This window comes from Ranitomeya imitator, chromosome 8, assembly GCF_032444005.1.
Source record: "Ranitomeya imitator isolate aRanImi1 chromosome 8, aRanImi1.pri, whole genome shotgun sequence".
NCBI classification, from domain to species: Eukaryota; Metazoa; Chordata; class Amphibia; order Anura; family Dendrobatidae; genus Ranitomeya; species Ranitomeya imitator.
The window spans coordinates 57615487-57638206 of NC_091289.1; the positions used below are offsets into that span (position 1 = coordinate 57615487).

A 22720-nucleotide genomic window follows, 5' to 3' on the forward strand; every position below is an offset into this window, starting at 1 on the left:
TCTGGTGAAAGATTCCTTTTAATAAAAACACTGTTTCTAAGTGGAGAAGCCCTCAAAAGGTTTCCCCCATGCTAATAGTTGCTGTGAGTCAGTAGACAAGCGGTTGGCGTACAATGAGGGAGAGGACACACCCTGCGTTATTCTAGAACAGCTCCGACAGGTTTGGAGCAATTAAATAAAACATGTAAAGATCACATTATAAATCCAAAAAGCCATTAAAACACACGTCATAGAACAGATCTGCTTTTATTGAGGTCACTTTGATAGTAATGACTTGTCAAATGACTCCTGCGTCAAACTGCATGGCGCTGTGCTGCAGGGAGCTACACATGTACGAGGTGTTGGAGAGAGTTGGCTGTTGAGGCACTGTTTGCTTTGGCACAGAGTCACAAAATGGCCTATAAAGCTTTTTCATCAAATCTTGTTCTTCTGCACACAGCAACTTCTTTCTAGATAACATCACAGTTGAGTTGGTCAGGGATGTTCTTTGGTCCTTAGGGCACAACCCCAAATTTGCGGCCCACCTCTGTAAATGCCTGCACGCAATTGTCAATGTCCTCGTCACTGTGAGCTGCAGAAATCTGGACACGGATGCGAGCTTTCCCCTTAGGGACCACTGGGAAGCTAAATCCGATTACATAAATGCCTAAAGGGTAAAAAAATAAAATAAAAAATAAAACACAGAAGTACATTTACTATACCTTACTGGATATAGTGATGGCACACAGGACTGGGTGACATTCTGGGCAGTCACTTGTCCACCATATCATGTCCTGATGGCTGGATCTTCTGCACATGGTCCTTATTTAAGAAAAGGTCACACGAGTCATAAGGACCTAATTCTTTAATTGACTCTCCTTGTATGTAACAAAAAAACACAGACTTTTCCATTTAGAATATACGAAATGTATACCCAAACAGCCCACACTCCTGACCGGCAGCTTGCTTTGTACAATGCTCAATATCAGCAAGCTGCTAACCAGTAGTGGAGGCGGAGTTAATCAGATTAGCTGGACTACCTGGCACGTGACACCTAGTCCTATGATGATAATCTTCTGCTGATAAAACACTGATTGTATTGAAACTACAGCAAGCTACTAGGCAAGTGACATCCTTGGAACCAAGCTGTCTGCAACTATATAATACCGCTTTCAGATTAAATATCAGTGAAACTGCTGAAATTTTTCTTTTATATAGTATGCATCATCTCCGCATAACAAAGTGTTACGTTACAAATTCTAAAATGGGAAAAAAAAAAAAAAAGCATCCATACAATGTCATGTTCACACATACAAAAGAGGACGCAAGTTTTTCTTTTATACCCCTCAATTGTTTTACATCTACTCTGATGGCAAAAGTGTACATTAAAAACTGCCCTGTGAGCCAGACCCGTCACCATGCCCACTAGGTTTATTGCTACCAACGTCACTAACCTCTATCTAACATCTCATCCGCCATAGATGAAGCCAGTCTGGCATCACCAAGCATTACTGGACAGATTGGATGATCCTTCCCAGAAATGGTGAAGCCTGCAGCCGTCATCTTGGTACGGAACCTAAAAAGCACAAATAGGCACTGACAGACTCATATTGTAATTAACAGTCTAAAAAGTTAGAAGTATAGGAATGCCTGACCCGATTAAGCCGTAAAAAAATAAAACATTCTGGTGACTCTAATACCAAGGATTGTCTGTCTGCTGTCTCTAACATCATGTCCTCCCTCTATCTGAAACTAAATCTCTCCAAAACTGAACTACTTGTGTTTCTCCCTTCTACTAACCTCACTCTACCCAACATCGAAATTACCCTGGAGGGTTCAACCATAACTCCCAAGCAGCATGCCTGCTGTCTTGGGGTCATATTCGACACCGAACTTTCCTTTACTCCACATATCCGATCACACACTTGCTCCTGTCACCTGCATCTTAAAAACATCTCCAGAATCCGACCTTTTCTCACCTTTGAAACTGCTAAGACTCTTACTGTCGCTCTTATTCATTCCCGTCTGGACTACTGCAACTCTCTTCTGATCGGTCTCCCTCTTACCAAACTTTCTCCTCTCCAATCCATCTTGAATGCAGCAGCCGGGGTCATATTTCTGTCCAGCCACTTCACCGATGCCTCCATCTTGTGCCAGTCATTACACTGGCTACCCATTCGCTACAGGGTCTAGTATAAACTCATCTCTCTCACCCACAACACTCTCCACAGTTCTGCACCGCCTTATATCTCCTCTCTCATCTCCGTCTATCGCCCTACACGTGCCCTCCGTTCTACAAATGACCTAAGACTAACATCCCCCGTAATCCGAACCTTGCACCTCCGTCTGCAAGACTTCTCTCTTGCTGCGCCAGCTCTCTGGAATGCACTTCCCCAGACGATCAGACTGATACCTAGCCCCGACCTATTCAAGTGCGCTTTAAAAACCCATCTCTTCAAACAAGTCTACCACATCAACTACTCAGTAAACTAACTTGGTCCTGTTCCCTCCTTCCAAATATTATTTGCATCTGAATCTGCACCCTACTATTCATCTGTCTCCACACCCTCCATGCACATGATAACTGCACTTGATACTTGACTATTGCACTTAAACACACAGGCTGATGACCGGATCATGCAGCTTTATATGAAAATCCCTATTTTTTATAATTGCCAGACCTGAAATAACAAGCACTTTTCACCTATTGTGTCCCCCCATTTCCTTGTAGATTGTAAGCTTGCGAGCAGGGACCTCACCCCTAATATCACTGTTTAAATTGTCTTAACTTGTACTGAATTTATTGTCTGTACATGTCCCCACTAATTGTAAAGTGCTGCGGAATATGTTGGCACTATATAAATAAAAATTATTATTATTATTAGGTCACCTGCACCAACATCCAAAAAGAAGAAATATAGAGCAATGGATATTGAAGCTTTAGCACAATGTTTGCGAAAGGAAACCAAGAACATCTTTACACAAATATCAATCTGCATGAAATAAAACCATGAAAAATGGGGTGATAAGACTGATAGCTCTTCAACATACACGTGGATTCTAGGTCATTAATGCAGGGTCATAAATTGAAGAGCATGGGGCTGTCTATTCCAGATAAATTCTTTTCCATAGGGCATATTACGATATTATGAGAATTAAAGGTCCCCAGTTAGATTTAGCCAGGGCAGAGGGACACATATATACATATAAAGCACCCATTATGTTCTAGACCTTTGCCTTACGTTTGAGCACATTGGTTGTAAAAAGTATATTATATACGGTATATACTAGATGGTGGCCCGATTCTAACGCATCGGGTATTCTAGAATATGTATTTATGTATGTATATAGCAGCCACATAGTATATAGCACAGGCCACATAGTATATAGGAGCCATGTAGTGTATAGCAGACAAGTACTACATGGCCTGTGCTATATACTGTGTGGCTGCTATATACATACATATTGTAGAATACCCGATGCATTAATACAGGCCACGCAATATATTACAGTGGCCACGCAGTATATAACACAGCCACGTACTATATAACAGCCCACGCAGTATATAGCAGCCACACGGTATATAACACAGCCCACATAGTATACAGCAGTGTGTGCACCATATCCCTGTTAAAAAAGTAATTAAAATAAAAAATAGTTATATACTCACCCCCTGGGATCCACCGAAGCTCCGGCGATACGCGCGCGGCTGCCGCCATCTTCCGTTCCCGGCGATGCATTGCAAAATTACCCAGATGACTTAGCGGTCTCGCAATGCATCGCTGGGAACGGAAGATGGCGGCCGGCGCGAGCGGCTCGGCGGACTACGGAGGGTGAGAATCGCAGGTTTTTTGTTTTTTTATTATTTTTAACATTACATTTTTTTTTACTATTGATGCCGCATAGGCAGCATCAATAGTAAAAAGTTGGGGACACACAGGGTTAATAGCAGTGGTTACGGAGTGCGTTACCGCCGGCATTAACCCTGTGTGAGCGCTGACTGGAGGGGAGTATGCGGGTGCCGGGCACTGACTGCGGGGAGTAAGGAGCGGCCATTTTCTTCCGGACTGTGCCCGTCGCTGATTGGTCGTGGCTGTTTTCCCGTGACCAATCAGCGACTTGGATTTCCATGACAGACAGAGGCAGCGACCAATGAATATCCGTGACAGAAAGACAGACAGAAGGACAGACAGAAAGACGGAAGTGACCCTTAGGCAATTATATAGTATAGTATAATATATATATACTTGTAAGCAACAGTCATTATTTTCCAGTCCGTTGCCAAAAATCTAAAGGCTATTCCTATTATAGTGGCTATATGTTCTACCTGCAGCCATAATTTCTCCAAAGCTGTGTCCTTACCGTGTAGTTTTTGCAGCCATAGATTGTGCAATTTCATTGCTTTCCATCAGGAGGTCTAGTGCTTTGGAGGCGCTGCCAACCACAGCGGGAGGAAGAGTATTCGAGAATAGATAAGGTCGTGAGCGTTGACGTAGCAGGTCAATTAAAGGCTTTGGTCCAGTTGTATAACCACCTAGAAGGATAAAGCCGTATGTTACAGAAGATTGGACAAAGATATTGATAGTATGTAAACTACAAACTGAGAACTAACCTAAATAAAATGGATTGGCATACAACCAGAAAGGACAAGGCTGTCCATGCACATGGTTATGTAATTGGGCAGATGGGAAAAGTCCATGGCCAATAAGCTGATATCAGAGCATCCAGCAGACTTTAGGATGTCCGCTCAGCTTAGGGCTCATACAGACGAGCGTATCGGACTTGTGCTTTTTCATCAGACCGCATACTGACCAATGCTATTCAATAGGGCTGTTCAGTTGGTTGAGCCTTCTCTCGGCTTGACTGTCCATGTGGACAAAGATTGGCAGCATACACCACTTTCTTGTGTAGATCGGATGAGATTCACCCATTCAAGTCTATGGGTGTGTAAAAAAAAAAAAAAACAGATCCCTCGCAGAACATCGGTGTAACCTCTGATTTTTACAAAAAGACACTTTTCTATTATAAACCTAGGAATTTATTTGATCATATACATTTTTTTCCATGAAGATTTATGAAAACTGATCACACACGGAAGTGAGAAACAAGCACAAGGATGAAAATGAGTTGAAAGTCGTCCGAGCCAAGTATTGAAATTCGGACAATTTTTCACTCGCTCGTCTGCAGATAGCCTTACTTTCAGTCAATGTCAATGTGTTGTCCATGTGCAAGGGCAAACAGTACAAGGTACATTCCTGACAAAATGGAAGATTTAGGAGTGCTGACCTGCAGCTCCACCGAGCGCTTTCCCAAGAGTAGAGTTTACAATTGTCACCTGGTCCATGACACCCAAAAGCTCATCTGTGCCCCTGTCAATGAGAAAGGATGGATGAGTAAAAAGTGAAGATAACGCATCAGTGCTTCAATTTGTGGACTTCTCCTTGTGGCTGTTCAAACTAGGACACCCCTGTATGGCGAGAACCTGTTTGTTCAGTGGACATTGGGAATCTCATAAAGTACTTGAGTTGGGGTCCTCGGCGTCACTTGACCCTACAGCAGCGTCCTGGGTGGCTATCGGGGTACGGATGTGACTTGTATACGGGCTGCTGTCTACATAAATAGAAGGGCAAAAGGTAAAATGTTCCCACTGAAAATCTTCCTTCTCAGAAGAAGGCAAGTATAAGTTTTGAGAACATCGAATGCCATGTTGGATTATTCCAGGCCCGGGTGTAGAACACAACGACAGCTCTCTTGGGCATAGCTGCCAGGGTTTATTCTTAATCTGTAGTTGCTCCATCTAAATGTTATTTTATTGTGTAAATGCTGACCTGGAAAAGCCCGGAATAGCCAATGCCTCTGGCGGCCATCAGCAACGCTGCTGTTATCCTGCATTGGATATTGTAGATGATCCTTCCCCTTCACTATAGCTCATGCTGAATGCCGGAAGTCTACAGAGATGCAGATGGCTGCTGTCTGCTACAATTAGCTCACAGTCCTTTGAGGGAGGACATATTGGGCTGTGTTCCCACGATGGGTATTTGGTGACTTTTTGATGTTGCAGATTTTATGCACTTATTATTAGTTTATTTTTAGGTGCATTTTCGTCTCTTTTTGGTGCGTTATGCCTTTAAAAACAAAGCAGTTTTATTTTTGGCTTTGACAAAACTTTGATACAGTCATCTTCAGCAAACGTATGTTTTTAGTGCATTTCCGCAACATAAAGGCGTATCGTAATTTATCTGCAGATTTTCAGCATCTGATGCAATTATATGGGGAAAATCTGCATAGAAATGCTGTATATTCACAAGAGAAATTGACATGTTGCGGATTTCAAAACACGAATTAAAAAGGAAAAGAAAAAAAACATAAACCCCATCCACTTTGCTGGAACTGTGAGAAGCAAGAAATACACAGCGTCAAAAACTCACCAAAAATACTGCGCATAAACTTAGGCAATCCGGAAATTGAGGTTATTTCTACTTTGTAGCCTGTGAATGAAAATGTACGGATGGGAGAGAGCGCACTGCACTCACAGTACGGCTTAGGCGTTAGATAGAACACAATAAAATGATGATAAAGAGGTGATGAGCAGATCTGGCATATAGAAGGCCAAAGGGAGACTGCAATATTAGGCTGGGGCTAAACTGCGATTTCGGCTGTCGCACCAGTTACGTGGCCAAAAATCACTCTGCACTGCTGCAATAAAACAGCATAATGCAGGAGAATGGGGGTCACATTGTGACTCAAAAAGGTACTGAACCCGCAACAAGCAATTTACAGAAAGTCAGAATCAGCTGAAATATTTTCAACCAGCTTGTCGCAGTACCGTGTGGGTCCCGATGTGACCCCCATTCACCTGCATTACACTGTGAGGTAGTGAGTCGCCCAGCCAGGGTAGTAGGGTACTCGGTACCGGTTCTTAAAAGGGATATCATGGTGGCTGCGACCTAGTCCGTGGCCCTGGGACTCAATTAAAGGGGTTTGGTATGATGTAGTCTATTTGTGACGCCACCTGTGGTTTTCGGTCATTAGTGGGACAGACGCTGCATTGAAGGGGTGCCCCAGGGGATGTTGAGGCAGCATGGGTGTTACGTTTCCCACAGGTGAATCGGGGTCCCCAGGGGTCCTATTGTGTGTGGCCAAGATGATGGTATGTGCCAATGAATAAATAGAGGAGACAGTTGTAAGTCTTTACCTGGTTTACTGTAGTTGGCTGGCCACAGTCCAGGGCACCAGGCACAGGTCTGGTATGGCCCATCCAGCCCAGAGGCAACGGAGAGTCCCCTTCTCCAGGTGAGGTCCGTGAGCCTTTCCTCGAGCGCTGTTAAAGGTGAGGTCCCTGCTGCCTGAAGCTTCCTACAGGATCCTCCAGTTTCCCCCTGTCCTGGTACAGATACCTGAACGACGGGCAGCTTCAGCCTTTTTACAGGAACTCCATCATGCCCCGGGCTCCTTAGTTGCTGCTGCGTCTCAGGCGTGGTGTGGAGCAATTTCATACAGTCCTCGGCCCTCCAGTTCTGCTCTGTGTCCTAGAGTCGCACAAAAGCCTCGGGCTCCCGGTACCGGTCCTGCGCTTTGGCTCTGAGGGTGCCCGGTCACAGTTCCCCTCTGAGCCCTGTTCCTCTCATTTGCTCCTTCCCTTTCCGGCTACTCCACATACAACCCTTCCAGGTTATTTCTCCTTTCCCAGAGGCTGCAGCTCCCTCGTGGCTGCCAGGCTTCTCACGTCTGCTCCAGACATCCTTCCACTTCAGTGTCTCTCTCACTACACTCCCCCTCCTCCAGACCAGCACATATATCCATATTTGAGGGAAGCTCCCCTGAATCCAGTTCTATAGCTTCCCCTCCTGGCCTGGATTCAGAATGTGTTGCATGTGTGTTCCTTACCTGGTGAAGAGAACTCCATTGCCTCTAAGCATGACATTACCTTCCTCGAAGGAAAAGCAACATCACTGCAGCAACCGGTCACCTGGGGTGCTACAGTAGTGGCTAGAGTGATTATTGTCTGTGCAACCTGTGTCACATTACAATTTTTTCAATTTCTCCAGTGAGCATGCTGCCAGCTCTATATATCTATATTGTAGGGATTCACAATCTCTGATACCATTTGGAACACAAAGCCACTGGTTTTTTTTTTAATCATAAATGGAATAGTGTTTAGTTCCATGGGTTTTACAGTATTAAAACCATGTATAACACGTATTCCTATAATTCAATAATAAAGCCTCAAAAAATATGAAAAAAAACACAATTCCCATATATGAACATGGAAAAAATAAAGGCAAAATGAAGAAAATAAAATATAATATTCTATTACATCAAACAAACAGTAATTTTTGAACATGACCACAACAACTATTAAAAACAAGGTGAATCTCCATAAAAACAATGGAGGCGGCTACAGGGCGATAATAGATGAACACCAAATATGTCTAAACAAGGTTTTGCTCATGAAGTTGAAAAAAGTACTGGTATATATATATCTAGCGCCAAATAATAATGAATGCACAAAAAAGGTGCCGAAAAACTGGCTACCATTGATGAAAAATAATAGGGCAGCAAATATATGGAGCCATCCATACAGAGACTATTGGTAAGGTGCAAAAGTGCTAAAGACACATAGCCATATGAAAATAAAAACCCAAAAAGAATAGGAGCAAAATGAACCTATCAAATAACTTCCAAAGTAAGACCCAAGCGGACAACTAAACATAAATAAAAAAGAACCACTTGAAAGAATAATAAATCCAAAAACCATAATGTACAAATATCAATATTTTTATTAGAGACACCAATCCAGACTAACACAAAGACATAATAAAAAACATATAAACGATATCGTTTATATGTTTATGTCTTTGTGTTAATCTGGATTGGTGTCTCTAATAAAAATATTGATATTTGTACATTATGGTTTTTGGATTTATTATTTATTATTCTTTCAAGTGGTTCTTTTTTATTTACATAGCCATATGAAGGCTAAATGGCCACCAAAACGTTAAGCTCTCTGTGCATGCGCCTACAAAAACAGCCCCACAATACACTGCTGTGCAAACATTAATGCAATGAAGACACTAACAAGGCAAGAAATGAAGCATAAAAAAAAACAAATGATACTTACATAGTAAAAGGCACTTGCCCCCATTTGGAAGAAGCCTGGTAGGCGAAATGGCGCTGTCGAGTTGGCGGCACGGGCGGTATATAGAACCTTTTACTATGTAAGCTCAAGACAACTAGTCCTGTGTGATAATCTCCTGCTGATAAAATACTGATTTTATTGAAACAGCAACACAGTCTATTAAGTGATACATCCCTGGAATCAGGGTCTCTTCCTCTATATCATACTGCTCTGAGGTTACATACAAAAACCGGTTGACAGATTCCTTTTAATGTGCCTGCAAATAGCACTCTGGTCATGTTCAACAAACCCAAGAAAACGCTCTTTGCGTATTATCAGTGCCTTACCGTCCATTTGGTCCCATAAAGCCAGTGGCATGGCACTCATCGATGAATACTAAGGCATTATATCGCTTCGCAAGGTCACAAATCTCACGAAGAGGAGCGATATCTCCATCCATAGAGAAGACGCCGTCTGTGACTATGAGACGCAGCCGGTGTTTCTGGAAACAAATGAGAGGTTAGTGTGTAGAGACATGGAACCGAGAGTGGAGCGTGCGTTGTACTGACCCCAAGTATGGACGGAGCCGCTATAACAGAGCCGCAGTGCACAGCATGCTGCAAATGGGAAAAAGTGTCATCTACAAGGCGTGGAGAAAAGGAATCGTGCCGACCCTGAAAGCAGAGAGCCTGCAGGAAATCTCCACTTCAGCGCATACGTGCGACTGCAGAACTCTATAGATTACATGTCTAACAATTCATACACTGAGCAAACGGCATTTTCCATTGCTAGACAGAAAAATACCAGAAAGCGAGAATTGTTTTTCTAAACTATAGGTGCAGTAGTTATTCGGCATATGTCCACGTTATAAAGCGGCAGCACCTTGCACTGTGACTTCACCATTTGTGATGGTGTTTGTCACATTAATTTATATTGTTATTTATTGTTTATATTATGCATTTTTTATATTGTTAATTTAGATTGTTATTTATTGTTTATATTATGTATTATTTCTATTGTTATTTAGATTATGTATTTTTATATAATGTATTGTTTATACTGTTAATTTATATTGTTAACCAGATACTGATCACAAAATATCAAGGCTATGTGCACACGTTGCAGATTCTCTGCGGATCCGCAGCGTTTTTTCCGTGCAGAAACGCTGCAGAACCGCAAGTGATTTACAGTACAATGTAAATCAATGGGAAAATAAAAATGCCGCGCTAATGGTGCGGAAAATTCAGCACGGAATCCGCAGCGGATTAAAAAAAAGGACCATGTCAATTCTTTGTGCGTTTCTGCACCCATTCCATTATAGGAAGATGCAGGGGTAAAAACGCATGAAATCCGCAGTAACAACACACAAAATCCGCATAAAAAACGCACAGATTCTGACCTGCGTTTTCTGCCAAGAGATGCAGAATACGCACAGAAAATACCACAGGCAAATCCGCAACGTGGGCACATAGCCCAAAAAGAAAATGCAAAAATGTCCATTATGGATCCCTGCGATTCCACTAAGCTTAATGTAAGTCACCCCTGTAGTCACGGCTAAGCCGGCCGCGGCAGATTTCTGCCCATACCTGAATGCAGAAATAAAATTAAGGGCAAGATCACACCAGAGTATAAAAAAAAAATCTTCAGAATTACATCCAGATTAGTAAGATGATTTTCTGGTCACTTGTCGTCCATCCCTGTGCAGCCCGGTTTTCTACAGCAGCAGTTATTAATCAGAACCAATTTTCATTTTTCTAGGTTATAGAATTGTAATGTATCTGTAAAAATCAGATGTTGTATTGTGTCTGCGTGACATCTGATTTTTTTTTCTTGCACCCATGAACTTGAATGGGGAGTCACATCTGATTTCCGGGATCAAATCATGCATGCTGCAATTTTTTTATTTATTTTTTTCCCCCACACGCCGAGTCGGCATTAATAATGCTGTCTTCATAGCAATAATGACTTCCCCCTAATTCTAGCTGCCCTCTACAAGTATCTAATTTTACTACAGAGAGGAGCTGCCTCTTACAGAAAATCTGCCACCTAATCTGAGAGCAGTTGAGGCTACATGCGCACGTTGCGGATTTTGTTGCGGATCCGCAGCAGCTTTCCATGCATTTACAGTACAATGTAAACCTATGGAAAATGCAATCCGAAGTGCCCATGGTGCGGAAAAAAAACGCGCGGAAACGCTGTGGTTTACATTCTGCAGCATGTCAATTCTATAAGCGGATTCCGCATTGGTTTACACCTGTTCCATAATAGGAATCCGCAGGTGTAAAACCGCAGGTGGAATCCGCACAAAATCCGCGGTAAATCCGCAGGTAAAACGCAGTGCCTTTTACCTGCGGACTTATGAAATCCGCTGCTGAAAAATCCGCAGAGCTCAAAACTACATGTGCACAGACCCTGAATGTAGAGACAGAGACCCTGATTCCTGCAATGTGCCACTTACTGTGCTGCTTGCTGCAGTTTGAATAACTCACTGACTTATTAGCAGGTTATTATCACTAGAGGACTAGTAAAACTGCTGCCAGGTAGTCCTCCATATTCATAAGCTCTGTACAGTTCTGCCACCACCAATGAATTTCAGCTCTCGTTGTGCACTGTGCATAGGCAGAAAGATGCCAATCAGTGGTGGGGGTAGGGTTATACAGAGTTCATTACTCCGAGAACTGCTATATTTGTATCATATAAAACAGGGATTTTTTCAAAACTGCAGCAAACAGCTCATTAAGTGACACATCAATGGAATCAGGGTCTCTGCCCCTACATCACGCTGCTCTCAGATGGAGTAGCAAAAACCTGATGACAGATTCCCATTAATTAGTTCTCAGAATAGTCTATTATTACCTATCCAAATAGGTGATAACTGTATGATTTATGAAGCACTGAAATCTGGGAGCCTCAGCGATCACCAGATGATTGGTAACAACTAAGCGTCATGATTATAGTCATCCGATAAATTAAATATAAGTAGTTTGTGACAAAACAAAGTATTATCCATCACCAAAACATCAGAGACTTGTTTCCAGAGTCATCCCACAATGAATAAGGAGCACTAACCACTGTGCTGCATTATTGCATGGACGCTGTATGGCGGCATTATATGTACTAGCTGTGACTGGTAAGTACTAGAAGATGCCTAATTTTTAGGCCATCATAAAAGATTCAACCAAACTATGAGATTTTCACTGACGCCATGTTTCGGCTCTGTTCACACATAGTCCTGAGCCGCTGTGATCTTTCTGCCGTTTCCTGCCCAATCATTTACCCTTGCAGAGAAACGGCCGTTTTATTTGCAGGGCCAGGCGGACCATCGTACTGACCAGGCAGTCTGGGAAAACAGCAGTTTCTCTGCAAAATTAAGTGACCGTGCGAGGATCACAGCATTGTAGTGTTCAAGGATTAGCAAAAACCTCACTAATGATCGTATACGGCACACGGCTACAGCCAGGGGCTAATCAAGTGGCCGGATATCATTGCTACCTGCGCTTCTTTCAGTTTGGCCTCTAGATCCTCCAAGTCCATGTGTCTGTACCGGTACTTGTTGGCCTTGCAGAGGCGGATGCCATCGATGATGGAGGCATGGTTCAGCTCGTCTGATAGCACTGCATCTTCAGGGGTCAGCATGGCCTGGAGAGGAAGCGGAAAGAAAAAAAATAAGATACCGCATAACCAATAATATCCTTATGTCAACTATGTCCATCAGCGCCATACACATTGCATGAAGCAGCAGCTCTATTTCTGCACAGAATCTGCACGGATTTTCCCCACGGCACATAGAGGAGATTTGGTCAAATCTTAACCACTTTATTGGGACTTCAAGCTGCCATTTGTCAGCACCATGTGAACAAACCAAAAAGCGATTATATCCACTGGGAAGCGCATGATGAAAACCAGATTCCTACTGCAATCACTCACCTCAAATAGGCCAGCGTTGGCGTCAAAGCAGCTTATATACAAGATGGCGTCTTCTCTTTGGTGGAACCGTGCAATCTTCTCCTCAAGGCGTTTGTGTATGTTCTGGGGAATGAAGGCAACACTCATAAGACAATTCAAGTAGAGCGCACCCGGCCATGGATTTTATCACACATCTGTGTGCGGTCCTTTACACCACGGACCCATTCATATCAGGTATACTCTTGGTCTGCGAATACGACCAAACTGGGACAGGGTTTGGGGCTTTTTTGCAGACCATCAGTCCTTAAAATGTAAATAAATACAAAAAAATGTCAATCTGTATGTCTACACTATAATGGGTACCTGTGTTATCAGTGAAAAGCACAAACAGGACAAATATGCAAAACATGGATGCAGTGTCGGACTGGGGTGCCAGGGGCCCACCAGAAACCAAGTCCTGGGCCCAACTTATTATCCACATGTAAATGTGGCATTATCCTCAATCACAGCTTTATATAGCAATGAGCTGGGTAGATTGGTAAATTAGCAAGATGCCGCCTGTGTCTGTATATAATGATTCCAGTGTATTGTGCCAAGTGCTGCTCATACTAGAGGGTGGTGGCCACTCCTGCACAGGGGCCCACCAGAGGATTCTCCTGTATTCCTGTGGGCCAGTCCGAGGCTGCATGGATGTGCGAATGGGGGCTTTTTTTAACAACATCCCCAATATTGTAGATTTTCACCTTTAACCTTTTTTTCCCTTTTTTGAGGTCTGATAGAATAAAACAAGAAAAGAAAAAAAAAAAAACAACAACTGAGACATGACAGTTTCTGATCTGCTCTGTGGACCAAATTTTCCCATCCAAGTGAATGAGTCTATAAAATAAAAACAAAAACAATATGTGGATGGATCATCCTAGTGTCACGGTTTTTCACTGAGCAATTGATAGAAACTTTGAAAAAAAAAATAATTGCATATACAGTGTGTAGATATAGATATAGATATAGATAGATAGGAAAAAAATGAGTGCAGCACAACGCTCACCAATGGGTGCCAGGCCTCCTGGAAAAGACCATCCTCATGTCCATCCAAGTAATATACCAAACAAAAAACGGAAGGCAGCACTCCAATGGATAATGAAGGTGAAAAAAGCTGTGAAGTTTATTTCAGACCCACATCTCGCGACGTTTCGGCTCGCACTGAGCCTTTCTCAAGCCAAAAAGAAAGGCTCAGTGCGAGCCGAAACGTCGCGAGATGTGGGTCTGAAATAAACTTCACAGCTTTTTTCACCTTCATTATCCATTGGAGTGCTGCCTTCCGTTTTTTGTTTGGTGTATATATGTATATATATATATATATATATATATATATATATATATATATATATATATATATATATATATATACACACACACACACACACATATATATTACACACACACACACACACTGTGTGCAGAATTATTAGGCAAGTTGTAAGTTAGAGGATTATTATTATTGATCAACAACTATGTTCTCAATCAACCCAAAAAATCAAATATCAAAGCTTAACCCCTTCATGACCTTGGGATTTTTTGTTTTTCCGTGTTCGTTTTTCACTCCCCTCCTTCCCAGAGCCATAACTTTTTTATTTTTCTGTCAATATGGTCATGTGAGGGCTTATTTTTTGCGGGACGAGTTGTACTTTTGAACGACATCATTGGTTTTAGCATGTCGTGTAATAGAAAATGGGAAAAAAATTCCAAGTGCGGTGAAATTGCAAAAAAAAGTGCAGTCCCACACTTGTTTTTTGTTTGGCTTTTTTGCTAGGTTCACTAAATGCTAAAACTGACTTGACATTATGATTCTCCAGGTCAGAACGAGTTCGTAGACACCAAACATGACTAGACTATTTTTTATCTAAGTGGTGAAAAAAAATTCCAAACTTTGCTAAAAAAAAAAAAAGAAAAAAAAGCGTCATTTTCCGATACTCGTAGCGTCTCCATTTTTCATGATCTGGGGTCGGTTGAGGGCTTATGTTTTGCGTGCCGAGATGATGTTTTTAATGATAGCATTTCGGTGCAGATACGTTCTTTTGATCGCCCGTTATTGCATTTTAATGCAATGTCGCGTCGACCAAAAAAACGTAATTCTGGCGTTTCGAATTTTTTTACCACTATGCTGTTTAGCGATCAGGTTAATGCTTTTTTTTATTTGATAGATCGGGCGATTCTGAGCGCGGCCATATCAAATATGTGTAGATTTGATATTTTCTTTATTGATTTATTTTGATTGGGGCGAAAGGGGGGTGATTTAAACTTTTTTATTTTTTTTATTTTTTTCACATTTTTTTCAACTTTTTTTTTTTACTTCTGTCATGCTTCTATAGCCTCCATGGGAGGCTAGAAGCAGGCACAACTTGATCGCCTCTGCTACATAGCAGCGATCTGCTGATCGCTGCTATGTAGCAGAAATGCAGGTGTGCTGTGAGCGCCGACCACAGGGTGGCGCTCACAGCCACCGGCGATCAGTAACCATAGAGGTCTCAAGGACCTCTATGGTTACAATGGAGACGCATCGCCGACCCCCGATCATGTGACGGGGGTCGGCGATGACGTCATTTCGGGCCGCCCGGCCGGAAGCGGTAGTTAAATGCCGCTGTCTGCGTTTGACAGCAGCATTTAACTAGTTAATAGCGATTCTGCCCGCGCCTATTACGGGCACATGTCAGCTGTTCAAAACAGCTGACATGTCCCGGCTTTGATGCGGGCTCACCGCGGAGCCCTGCATCAAAGCAGGGGATCTGACCTCGGACGTACTATCACGTCCGAGGTCAGAAAGGGGTTAATATTTTTGGAAGTTGGAGTGTTTTTTTTTTTTAGATTTGGCTATCTTAGGAGGATATCTGTTTGTGCAGGTAACTATTACTGTGCAGAATTATTAGGCAACTTAATAACAACTAAATATATTCTCATCTCACTTGTTTATTTATTTTCACCAGGTAAACCAATATCACTGCACAAAATTTAGAAATAAACATTTCTTGGAGTAGGACAACATATAGAAAAAGTATCATGTGATCAAAATACAACTTGCTTAATAATTCTACACAGTGTATATATTTACAGCTTCTGTAAATTTTTGGCACAAAGATCCACAGAAGATTTATTGTTAGTGACACAAAATACATAATAGCAACAATGGTGACATTTTCTGCCAACTTCACAAAATGGTGAACAATAACAATAATTGTTATTATTGTAAAATATATATATTTTACACTGTCGATTTTGCAAGTTTTCCCACCTACAAAGAATGGAGAGGTCTGTCATTTTTTATTGTAAGCACACTTCAACTCTGAGAGACTGTTAACAACTAACTAATTCTAGTGTGCACACCTATGCATGAAGGGAGGGAATGTACGGGTGCCGTCATGGAATCAGAGAAATACCGTTATCGGTAAGTAACTATGATTTTCTCTTTCCCCCATAACAGCAACAGATTTACATAGATTGTACATTAGGGGGGACCACCGCTTCCAGAACCCTTTTCCGGAAGGTGAGGTCTGAAGAGGAGGTCAGGTCTAGACGGTAGTGCTTAAAGAATGCAGAGGGAGAAGACCAAGTGGCAGCTCTACATATCTGCTCTATTGAAGCGCCAGCTCTCTCCGCCCAGGATGATGCCACCGCTCTGGTTGAATGGGCCCTTATCTCCTCCAGGACGGCTGCTCCACAGGAGGAATAGGATAGGGTGATGGTGTCTCTTATCCATCTCGCCACTGTGGCCTTTGATACTTTTTGTCCCTTTCGTGGACCCTGAAAACAGACAAACAGAGCCCTATCCTTTCTACACTCCCTAGTAGCCATCAGGTATTGGACCAGGCATCTCCTTACATCTAAAGTATGTGATACTTCTTCCCCTTCACTTTTGGGATTGGGGCATAAGGAGGGTAAAGAGATTTCCTGGGTTCTATGGAATTGTGATGCTACTTTCGGGAGGTAAGCTGGGTCGGTTCTAAGAATGACCCTATCATCCAGTATTTGCGTAAAGGGTGGGTATGCTGACAAGGCTTGCATATCACTAACGCGACGGGCTGAGGTCAAAGCTACCAGAAGGGAGGGCTTAAGGGATAAGATTTTTAAAGGGACCTCAGGTAGGGGTTCAAAAGGAGTTTTAGTGCATTCAGGACTAAGTTTAGGTCCCAGGGAGGAGTATTATGTAGAGAGATAGGCCTAGATCTACTTGAGGCTCTAATGAATCTTGCTATCCAACGATTTCTAGCTAGATCATGGTTGTACAATGCTCTCAAGGCCGCCACCTGGACTTTTAAAGGTGCTGGTGGACAGACCCTGCTCCAACCCTTTCTGTAAAAACTCCAAGATTTTGTTTATTGGAATTTCCCCAGTCAAGTCAGAACCGGATACTGACATGAATCTTTTCCATACCTTCCTGTATGCTTCAGTGGTTACAAGTTTTCTACTCTGCCGTAGAGTGGATACTAAGTTTGAAGAAAACACCCTACTGCTTAGGAGTTCCCTCTCAAAAGCCAAGCTGTCATGTGTAAATTTTTTTAAGAGTGGGTGATACACTGGTCCTTGGGACAAAAGATCTGTAATGTCCGGCAGGACCCACGGGTCTGAGATAGACATCACCCTTAGCCATGAGAACCATATTCTCCGAGGCCAGAAGGGCACTAATACAATCACCCTTGCTTTGTCTTCTCGAATCTTCCTCAATACTAAGGGGATTAGGGCTATTGGTGGAAAAGCATAAGCAAGATGATGATTCCAGGGTACTGTGAAGGCGTCTAGAGCTACTGGGCCCCCCCAAGGGTCGATTGAACAGAAGGTTTCTATTTTCCGATTCCGACTCTTCGCAAATAAGGCTACTTTCACACTAGCGTTGTGTGACGTACGTCGCAATGCGTCATTTTGGAGAAAACGATCTAAGATCTCCCATTGTAGATCCTGTGTATAGGCTTGAGCCCACTGCACTGCCGGCATGCAGGCTGTCATTGATCCCAGCAAGGGCATGGCCTTTCTTAGTGTAGTGATCGGGGAATCTCTCAGATGCGATACCATCTGTATCATATTCTGAATCTTCCCTGGTGGAAGATTGCATTTTTGGTCATTCGAGTCTAGAATTATCCCCAAGGACTCCTGTACCTGATTCGGTACCATTTTGGATTTGGGTAAATTCAATATCCACCCTAGACTCGTTAGAGATCTCATGACCGCATCCAACTGTTTGCAGTGATTGGAGGAGACGCCTATTACCAAGAGATCGTCCAGATATGGGACTATTAAGATGTTCTGTTCTCGTATGTGGGCCATCACTTCCGCCATAATCTTTGTAAATACTTTCAGAGCTATGGCAAAGGCCGAAGGGGACTGCTTTGAATTGGTAGTGTTTCACCTCCCCCTGTATTGTTACTGCAACTCTGAGAAATGTCCGATGGCTCTTGTGGATGGGAACATGATAGTACGCGTCTCTTAAGTCTAGTACAGTCATGAAACATGATGGAAAGAGCATTTTTACACAAGATTTTATTGTTTTCATTTAGAATGTTGGACCTCCAGAAACTTGTTCAGTTTATTTAAATTTATTATTGTCCTGTATGACCCGTCTGGCTTTCTGCGCAAGAAGAGAGGGGAGTAGAAACCTTTGCCTTTCTCCAGATAAGGGACTTCTTGTAAGACGCCTTTCCCCACCAGACTCAAGATTTCCCCTTGAAGTGCCAACTGCTCGTCCAATGTTTTCTTGGGAGTTATTATGAAAAGAATGATTTGGAAAAGTATGGAATTTTAATTTTAGGCTTTACCTTATTATGTCTAATACCCAAGAGCTCCAGGATATTTTTTCCCAGGCCAGGAGAAAGTCGGTCAATCTTCCTCCGACCCGGGGGAACACCTTCTTTATGGCTTTTTATTATCAGGGGTTTTATTGAAGATAAATTCTTTGTTTTTATTTTTTTTATCTTCCCATCCGTCTTTGTTTCCCTTTGGGGTCTTTCGTCGCATAAACCTTTTGTTCCGAAAAGGCCGCCTGTATGATTGATTGGGGAAACAGGGAAAGGATTTTTTCTTGTCCCCTGCTTTGTCTAAGATGTCATCCAAGGTCGAACCAAACAAGAACTCGCCTTCACACGGAATTGAGCACAATTAGTCTTAAGGTACCTTCACACATAACGATATCGTTAACGATATCGTTGCTTTTTGTGACGTAGCAACGATATAGTTAAGGAAATCGTTATGTGTGACAGCGACCAACGATCAGGCCCCTGCTGGGAGATCGTTGGTCGCTGAACAAAGTCCAGAACTTTATTTCGTCGCTGGATCTCCCGTGGACATCGCTGGATCGGCGCGTGTGACACCGATCCAGCGATGTCTTCACTGGTAACCAGGGTAAACATCGGGTAACTAAGCGCAGGGCCGCACTTAGTAACCCGATGTTTACCCTGGTTACCAGCGTAAAAGTGAAAAAAACAAACAAACACTACATACTTACCTACCGCTGTCTGTCCCCGGCGCTGTGCTTCTCTGCACTCCTCCTGTACTGGCTGTGAGTGTCGGTCAGCCGGAAAGCAGAGCGGTGACGTCACCGCTCTGCTTTCCGGCCGCTGTGCTCACAGCCAGTACAGGAGGAGTGCAGAGAAGCAGAGCGCCGGGGACAGACAGCTGTAGGTAAGTATGTAGTGTTTGTTTTTTTTTACTTTTACGCTGGTAACCAGGGTAAACATCGGGTTACTAAGCGCGGCCCTGCGCTTAGTAACCCGATGTTTACCCTGGTTACCCGGGGACTTCGGGATCGTTGGTCGCTGGAGAGCTGTCTGTGTGACAGCTCTCCAGCGACGCTGCAGCGATCCGGATCGTTGTCGGTATCGCTGCAGCGTCGCTAAATGTGAAGGGGCCTTTAGTCTGTAGGTCTCCTGGCCAACACTTCAGCCATAAGGCTCGCCTTGCAGCATTTGAGAAGGAGACAGATCTGTCGGCCAACCTGGCCGAGTCTACTTATGCATCCGCCAAAAAAGCTGCTGCCCCTTTCATTACAGAAACAGATTTTTGTATTGTTTCTCTGGAGACCTTCTCCTTTAGTTGGGAATCTAAATGATCCAACCAAACCATTAAGGCCCGGGCAATACATGTGGCCGCTATGGCTGGCTTCAATCCTCCCCGTGCCGCTTCCCAGGGGCTCTTTAAAAAAGTTTCTGCTTTTTTATCCATGGGGTCTTTTAATTACCCCATGTCTTCAAAGGGCAGGGCAAATTTTTTTAGAGGCCTTTGCTATAGCTACATCTAATTTTGGCTCTTTACTCCATGAGGAGCATGCTGGGTCGTCAAAGGGGTACTTTCTTTTAGGGGTTAGGAGAACTTTATCTGCTTTTTTCCATTCCTTTTTAATAAGGAAGTGGATTCTCTTGTTTATCGGGAAAGCTCGCAGTTTTTTTCTGTTCTAGGCCACTGAACATTAGATCTTGTGCTGTTTTCTTAGGCCGTTCGTCTACTAGCCCTGACAGCTTTTACAAGGGCATCTGTCTCTTCGATTGGGAACCAGCTACGACCCCCCTCAGAGGATGATGAAGAGGACTCGGAACATGACGATTTACTTGAGTCAGATAGTTCACTCTCTGACTCATTAAAGGCCCCGTCACACATAGCGACGCTTAAGCGATACCGACAACGATACGACCTGTCAGGGATCGTTGCTGCGTCGCTATGTGGTCGCTGGTGAGATGTCAAACAGTGAGATCTCCCCAACGACGCAGCAGCGATGCGGCGACCTGTAGCGACCTGTAGAACGATGCTATTTCATGACGATTCAATGGGACGTCCTGTCAACGAGGTCGTTGGTAAGGTGTCAAACACAGCGATGTGTGCTACCCAGCGGGACCTCAACGATCAAAAAATGGGCCAGGCCATTCCGACACGACCAGCGATCTCACAGCAGGGGCCTGGTCGCTGCTACGTGTCACACATAGCGAGATCGCTACTGAGGTCGCTGTTGCGTCACAAAACTTGTGACTCAGCAGCGATCTCGCTAGCGATCTCGCTATGTGTGACGGGGGCTTAAGGCTAGATTACAGAGACCTATGTCTGGGTTTACGCTTTTTCTTTGAGGTTTTAATGCCTTTAAGGGCGTCTTCTACCTGACTTGTTATCAGTGTCTTGAGGTCTAAGGCAAAATTTGGGGATTCTTCCTGGATAGTTTGTTCTATACATGTGCCACAGAACTTTTTCTCCCATGTAGTGGGCAGCTCTTCAGTACATATAGCGCAAGCCTTTGTTTGGATTTTGTTACACATTTCCTTCCCTGGGAAAAAAAAGATGATAACCCCTCATTAAAAAAAGCTTACTTTCACGGAGATCAATCACCCTCCTGTAGAAACAGCGGTACAGTCTCTGGCCTAGGGATTATATCCACCACTGGATCCGCAACTGTCCGTAACGTTTTGGTGGAGCTTCGGCTCCGCTGCGATCCTGAGCGACCGCTGCGGCTACGTTGCAGAGAAGAGGTGTCTCCTCTGCGCGGACGCTGTGGATGCTGGCACTGCTGGCGCTGTATCTGCCCCTGCTTAGGGGACTGCTGTACAGCCTCCTGTACGACTTGCTCCTCCTGGTCACTCATCATGACCCTAGACGCTTCTGATACCTTTCAGGGAGTTTAAATAGAGCTGTTCCCGCCTTATTGCCTGCTCAGGAAGCGCGACGGGGTGTATCCCAGCCATGCACCGCGCCACCGGCGGAAATGACGCTTCGCGCATGCGCACTGTGTCCCGGCAGAGTCCTGCGCTGCTCATTCTGTTGGGGGAAAGCGCGTGCACGCACGCGCGGTGTGTGTCAGTGTTTCTGCTCTGTCTGCCTCAGGGTTTGTCGAGAAAGACCGCGTTAATTGAATATAGAGGCCGCCGCCCCCGTTATGCTGAGCGGTCTGACAGTCCGCGCAAATTCCGGCGTCTCCCGCCCCCTCTCCGGTTCCAGGTATCTGCAGCGCTGAGTACCTGTGCCGCACGAATGCAGTGGCCGCTGTCACTCTTACGCTGTGCGGATGCTACGGAGGGCCCCTTTCAAGTGACCGCCGCCACTATGGGGAAAAGGTTTTTTTTTCTTCTTTCTCGGGAGAGGCAGACTTGTTCCTCCTTCACTGCCTCTTCCCACTCACCCTAAAGGTCCGCCGACCCCAGCGATGGTGCTTCAGGGGAAAGAAAGCTGCTGACCCAGCCAAAGCAGGGAGCCCCACTGCTTGTAACCGCACTGGATCGGCCCCCGGCATCCCACGAAGATTCCCAAGGTACGTGCTGTAGGTTCCCCATCAGGGACAGGAAACCAACTGATGTGGAAGAGAGGTACCGCCTTTTTCACTTGTAGGTTTCCTGTCCCTGAGGGCGGATCCCTCTCTCTCTCCGTGGTGCCGTCATGGGGGAAAGAGAAAATCACATTGTATGATTTTTACTAAATTATATTGAAAGAAATGAGCATTTGATCACCTACCAATCAAAAAAACACCAAAAAAGGACACATTCAAGAAAAAACACCAAAAAAACAGGCAAAGATGCTTACCTGTCTAAATAGGCCTCAATACAAATGCACAAGCAGGGTGCAGCGGAACCCAAACAAAATAGCAAGCGCACAGGTGCAATACCTAATGAAACAGCCAGCCTTCAATAAGGGTTTGGCCGTGTGGTACACCAATGCACTAAGATAAAATACTCTGTATGTGGCGTGTTCACACAAGGAATA

General features: G+C 43.9%; 1 protein-coding gene across 1 annotated transcript in view; it reads right to left on the minus strand.

The window, feature by feature from the left end:
• Positions 1-230: 230 nt before the first annotated feature.
• Positions 231-22720, minus strand: part of GCAT (glycine C-acetyltransferase) — a 34955-nt gene continuing 12465 nt past the window's right edge. The window contains exons 3-9 of the mRNA XM_069736981.1: positions 13025-13126; positions 12590-12736; positions 9445-9599; positions 5266-5348; positions 4342-4513; positions 1434-1555; positions 231-646 (exon numbers count right to left, since the gene is read on the minus strand). Of these exons, the coding sequence (XP_069593082.1) occupies positions 495-646; positions 1434-1555; positions 4342-4513; positions 5266-5348; positions 9445-9599; positions 12590-12736; positions 13025-13126 (933 nt within the window). The 3' untranslated portion in view covers positions 231-494. The remainder of the gene's footprint in view (positions 647-1433; positions 1556-4341; positions 4514-5265; positions 5349-9444; positions 9600-12589; positions 12737-13024; positions 13127-22720) is intronic.